We start from the raw sequence: 5,413 nt of genomic DNA, 5'->3' as shown, positions 1-5,413 counted from the left end.
CCCCCCGGGAGCGACTAAGCCCATGGCGGCACACGGGTCGCCTGTCGGTGGTCCGTGGTGCCGGCTGAGGACATCAGCGCGTGGGCCGAGGGGGCTTTCGGGCTTGACATCCGTGTGGGCTGGTTTGAGTATATTGGGCCGGATGTGAAGCGGGTGGGCGGGGATAGGGCAAGTGTTTGCGAGGATTCCCCGAGGTGGCCCCGGCGGTCGATCGCCCGGGCAAGTCGGGAGAAGGGGTCCCAGCTTCGGCGAAGCCCCTGCGCCCCGGCGAGCATCCTTGGCGAACGACCCGCCAGGGGGCGGGGACCACACGAAGGCCATCTGCCTGCCACGTGGGCCCAGTGTCGCCCGACGGGGCGCAGAGGCTTCGCCGAAGCCGGGACCCCTTCTCCCGACGTGCCTGGGAGGCGGGGTGTGCGATGGGCCCATGCAGCCGCTCTGTCCCGCTGAGGGGGCCCCATATGTGAACGCGGCGATCCAGCGCACTGGCACCGGGTTCGTTGCTCCAGGGCGGGCAGGCGCGGGTGACTCGGAGTGAGTCGGCAAAGCGTGACACTAGATTGTGAAAGAGAGGATTGCAGAAATCTTGGTAGCTCTGCCACTTTGTGGTTGGAGCGACAGGGTGATGATGGCTTGACAGAGAGGGTCCTGGCCCGCACATTGTTCCAACATTTAGGGTGACAAAGTGTGAGCAATGGGAAATCTCAATCGAGGAATCCATGGGAGTGTCATAACGTGCCCGGACTCGAGGTGGGTAGTGGATGAGCCTAACATGGGCTTTCTGGAAATATGGATAAAAGTGTGGGAAAGAATCGTGCAGGGCTTACGGGGTATTTTAAGGAGGACCCTAAGGGGCATTCGCCCGACATGTCGAGTTGTTATACTATTGGGTTGGGGGAGGGGCTTCTGGGAAGCCAGTCTTTGGCTGTGCTTTGAGTTCTGACGGCATGTTGTGGTGGGCTTTAATCTTTCCGGATTGCCTCAGCCTCGAGCCAAGTGATGGCCTCCAAACTCGAGGGAGTACGAAATGTGGGGTCAAGCGGACAAACGAGCTTTGAGCGCGTGAAGTGATGGCCATTTGTGAGGGTCGGGGTAATGAAGAGTCAGTCACTTGAAGAGGCCCGACCGCCCCATGACGGCCGCACTTTTCCAGCGTTCTCGCTTCAAAAGAGGAGGCGCTGGGAGAGGAGGTAAGCCGCGCTTGGGCGAGGTGGTGAAATTCTGTTTCGTGCAGCGTACAGCTTGTCAGCCTACGCGTGGTCGTGTTTTAGCTAGTGGTTGACATAGTCACATCGCCTTCCAGCGGAGAGTAAAGCCTCCATTGATGAAGTTTTGGGAACCGCCGACTACTTGGAAAGAAGGAGGAGGCTGTTGTATCATTTCTCATAACAGTGGCGCATGCGTGACGATGTTAGAGGAAAACATCTGCAAATGTGCATGGTGTGTTAGTGAGGCGCCTGAGGGTGGCCTGTAACTTGTCTGAAGGTCCATCATGCATATGTCTACGAATCCATAGGAAGGTGTTGTGGCGCTGGCATTCGTTATGGATTCGACGGGGTGGTCGTGCGTTGGTAAGGAGTGGTGCGGACTGGAGTCCAGCCCCCTTCTTCCCCACCACCTACCCGACCACAACCCCTGAACAAGAACGACCTAGCTCAAATGGCCGGGGTTCTAAAGGGGCTCTCGGACCGGCAGCACAACACATCGTCTATACGTCTAGCGACATCTGGTATACGCAGGTGCTCGCCCACGCGGCGGGGGAGGGAGGGTGGGAGGGGTAGAGAGAAGGTAAAAAGCATGCACGAAAGCAGTGTTATAAGTTTTCATTTTTCATTATTAAAGCCCCTCTGAGGTGCGTATGGGACATCAGCTTATGCAAGCTGCGCCCTTCCGAGTGGGCCATACCGGTGATGCCGTGAAAAAGCCCAGAAGAGATAGAGTTTCCGCTCTTGTAGTTTGTTGTTCTCTCGGAGTTTTAGACAACATGCCAGGCTCTTGTTCATGTCAGGTTTTTCTTGCGCTTGATACTCTGACTTGGATGTTGACGCCTCAGCGACCTCTTAGCAGACGGCATAAGTACGCGTGCGCACCTAAATGTCCATCAGTGTGTATGTGTGTGTATGAGTAAACCTTTGTTCGGGTACGTGCTTAGGTCTAATGTATTGATGAGAAGTGAAAAAGTTTTGTTCGAGCATTATTCCTTCCTGAGTCTAATACTGACATAGTGGTGGAGACGTGAGCTATTCTTGCCATCGTGATGAAGTATCTCGGGATGGGCGTTCAGAGGTCATTACGGCACATCGATGTCCTATACTCGTGCTACTCCCTTTGAGAGGGTCAAACTGGACCGACGACTGCATCACATATCGGGAGATATAAAGTTTGCTATTATGGCTAATTAGGGGAAAGTAGCGCAGCAAGCTGCCAATCTAGCCGCAGGAACGGCGAAGCGCGAGGAAAATAGCCCTTGAGAAGAGAGCTCTACAGATGCCCTTTCGCCGGGGAAATGAACAAACTCTGTGCGGCAAATGGCACTCAGTTTAAGGCTCAGGAATCTTATCGACCGCAACGGGGAAAGTACCTCCCTTTTTCTAAGAACCATCAGTCCTGAGAATATTTGTAATCCTCAAGACCGAACGTATCCAGAGCGCTTGGGGTGTCGAAAAGCAGCTAGCTCAGAGCGCACAGGCTCCAGGAAATAAAGACGCTCCTCGTTATAGTTATGGTTGGGACTGGGGGGTATTGTGCGCTGAGAGATGATTTGCGCTCTAACTATCCTGGCCAATTCAACCAATCCTGAAGGACAGCAGTTCCGGGATTGTGCAAATACGAGAGGGGTACGTCGTCTCCTGTGTGGGTTTCTATAAAAGACGGCTCGGTGTGAGACAGGTAGGACGTACCCGAGGCATTGCCTGAATGACAGTGTAGTGATAAAAATTACCTGTTGCTCAAAACAGCTCATTTTGTCCCTTTCCTCTTTCTTGCCCTTGACCACGACCTTCTCGATCAAACCAAGACACCATGACCACCGATGGTACGCTCAGTATTATGATGAAGCGCCTAAACACAGCCGATGCCCCATATCAGCGCATGGAATTGAAAAACATTGGCCTTCTTGCCATGCGCTCCATAACCACAACTGACCTTCATGGCTGTTTAGAAAACAAAGCACGTTATTTCTACGTTAAGAATAATAGTAACAAGAAGAAGCCATCTTCCAAGAAAACCGAGAACAATGTCGATCCTGCGAAAAAGAAAGCGGCCTCCAAGCGTGATGGCAAGTCCGATACCTCGCAGGATCTTAATGGTGCGTATGAGTCTACTTTTCTATTTGTTCTCCATATCCGAGACAGGCTCTCTCGATAGTCTGTTTGAATTCCCAGGTCGGTGGGTGGTACTAACCTAATTGTGTGTTTGTCTCAGCATATTCGCACTTTTCGCCTCTCTTTGGAGAGAGTCATAATGACGCGTCTGTGGAGTACCCATGCAAAACTATTGAGGAAGCAATTTTGGCGAAGCCAGTGCGTTTATCAGCGCCCCGAGTGGGCACATTCTTGATCACATCTCTTATGGCTGTTCATTTTATGAAGCACTGCTCTGGTTGTTCATGCTCACCGGGTGCAAGCAAGTCCATTAAAGTGGTCAATAATCACTAACTTCGATTTACTCTTTTCTAATTGACTAGGGACTTACTCCTGTGGAGTGGTGCTGGAAGCTCGGTACGTCATCCCGGGGGCAATTCTTATGGTAAAAGGCATCGAAGTATCCCAAATAGTCCGAAATTTGGGGAGCAAGCGTACTGATCAGACGTCATTATTTACCTACAACCGACTTTTCCTTCTTTGCTTCATAGTGGTTGCTGAAGACGAGAAATTCGAAAAAAATAACCCGGGCCTTTTGAGAAACCGCGTCTTTAGCAAGAGTACGAGAGTCTTTGCAGCTATTTTTTCCCATCCCTCTCACAGTAGTTCTATTCCATTATGGCTAACCGATGCGTCCCTTTTTGTCAGCTCAATGTGTCAATCCTGGCGCAGAGCACGTTAAATTCTATAATTCAAAGATTGTCCAGCTCTCTGATGTGCTCGAGCACAAGTGTGATTCATTGTGTTATAGCAAGCAGAGGCACCATCTCATCTTCCATTATTCCCACCATCGCGGCTCCGATGGCAATCCGGGAACCTCTACTCACCCTGCTGCTGGCCCAAGAGATCAATCGCTTGAGCAAAGTGATGGTTATGTGCGTCCTAAACCGTGGTGATGGGATGAACTGTGATCATTGCCAGCAACTATGGATTTTTCATGCTGCGGTTCGCGTGTTTTCCTTTGATTGTCAATGATCTGACAGGACCACTCTTTTTTGAAAGACGCACTTTTTGCTTGATGTGGAGGAGGCTATGGATGGTATGGTTATGACTACCTGAAAGCATGTGCAGCATTTTTGCGGCCATAATGTGTGAGTTTATTAATGAATGCGGTTCTCAGTCCTTTTTGTCTTGGTCTCGCCCACTCATGGCAACGACGACATCGCTTTGGCGTGTGCCTACTCTGAGCCGAAAGAATATTCCTGCTTCAGGACCATCGCCTGCGCGAAGGCAGCCTGGCCTGTGCGCATCTATGACTCAGCCCTGTTGTCCTTTCTTTTTGTCTAGCTTGATGAGGAGGCCTTTTTTCTTCCTCGGGCCACATTTGCTTTTGCCGTGACCCTATGCATGTTTGTCGGCCTTTGAGCCGATTCTCCTTTTTTTGTGGTATTGACATTATTGACACATATATTATAAGGATCATACGGTATTGCTGCTCGTTCCTCGAGCTTGTACGTTCGCAAATTAAATCTTGCTTCTCATAGAATTGCCACAGATTCTTTGTTTCTGGATGCGAATTATATGCTTACATTATGGTTATGGTTATGGCTACAGCTACCCAGAAAGAGATTAGAGCTGCCAAGACGAATGTGGCTGATACGAAGCCACACGATGTGCGTCACCTGTTAGCGGTTTGTAGCAGAGTTTTCATCTTTCATAACTAACGAGAGGTGCTGTTATGCCCTTAATTTTATTCTGCAAACAAATGGCTCTGATGTCAAACTTTTATTCTATGAAATCAGGAATCCGATCCCGTCAACACTCTTGGGTCTCGGGTCCAGGACATTAGCTTGAATAAGTCCCAGAGGCGCTGAGATCGTATTTTTGACAAGCCCTGCCTGGGATCCTTAAACGCTCTTGGGTCTCAGCTCGAAGACATGGACTTAAAAAAGTCCCACAGGCGCTGAGATTGTATCTTGTAACCATAATGTCACCCCCGACGCTGCGTCGGAACTTCGCTCAGCTCACCTTCTCCGCACCTGCCTCGCCTCGCCCTGCTCTGTTTTCCCCTGCTGTCGCCTCCCCGCCATATCTGGTCACGCCCTCGACGA

General features: G+C 50.9%; 1 protein-coding gene across 10 annotated transcripts; it reads left to right on the top strand.

The window, feature by feature from the left end:
- Nucleotides 1–1,854: 1,854 nt before the first annotated feature.
- On the top strand, nucleotides 1,855–5,324 carry H696_02548 (hypothetical protein). Of its 10 annotated transcripts, XM_009496453.1 has the most exons (12): nucleotides 1,855–2,140; nucleotides 2,226–3,034; nucleotides 3,161–3,307; nucleotides 3,424–3,521; nucleotides 3,686–3,719; nucleotides 3,854–3,922; nucleotides 4,011–4,237; nucleotides 4,365–4,401; nucleotides 4,483–4,604; nucleotides 4,780–4,813; nucleotides 4,917–4,975; nucleotides 5,105–5,324. In XM_009496453.1, the coding sequence occupies exons 2-12, from the start codon at nucleotides 3,022–3,024 to the stop codon at nucleotides 5,174–5,176; spliced, it is 912 nt and encodes a 303-aa protein (XP_009494728.1). In that variant the 5' UTR covers nucleotides 1,855–2,140; nucleotides 2,226–3,021; the 3' UTR covers nucleotides 5,177–5,324. The 10 variants fall into 10 exon arrangements, with proteins under 10 accessions (XP_009494728.1, XP_009494730.1, XP_009494732.1 ...); XM_009496455.1 differs by having other exon boundaries at nucleotides 4,917–5,324; XM_009496457.1 differs by having other exon boundaries at nucleotides 4,780–4,975.
- Nucleotides 5,325–5,413: the final 89 nt, after the last annotated feature.

This window comes from Fonticula alba, assembly GCF_000388065.1.
Source record: "Fonticula alba strain ATCC 38817 unplaced genomic scaffold supercont2.4, whole genome shotgun sequence".
Classification (NCBI taxonomy): domain Eukaryota; order Rotosphaerida; family Fonticulaceae; genus Fonticula; species Fonticula alba.
This window is presented reverse-complemented; position numbering and strand designations above follow the sequence as displayed.

Excerpts from the sequence above, each read along its gene's own strand:
- H696_02548 (XM_009496453.1), top strand. Across the intron at positions 3,720-3,853 it reads GGAGTGGTGCTGGAAGCTCG|TGGTTGCTGAAGACGAGAAA; the intron begins GTACGTCATCCC and ends TTTGCTTCATAG. Across the intron at positions 4,402-4,482 it reads TGTGGAGGAGGCTATGGATG|TCCTTTTTGTCTTGGTCTCG; the intron begins GTATGGTTATGA and ends TGCGGTTCTCAG.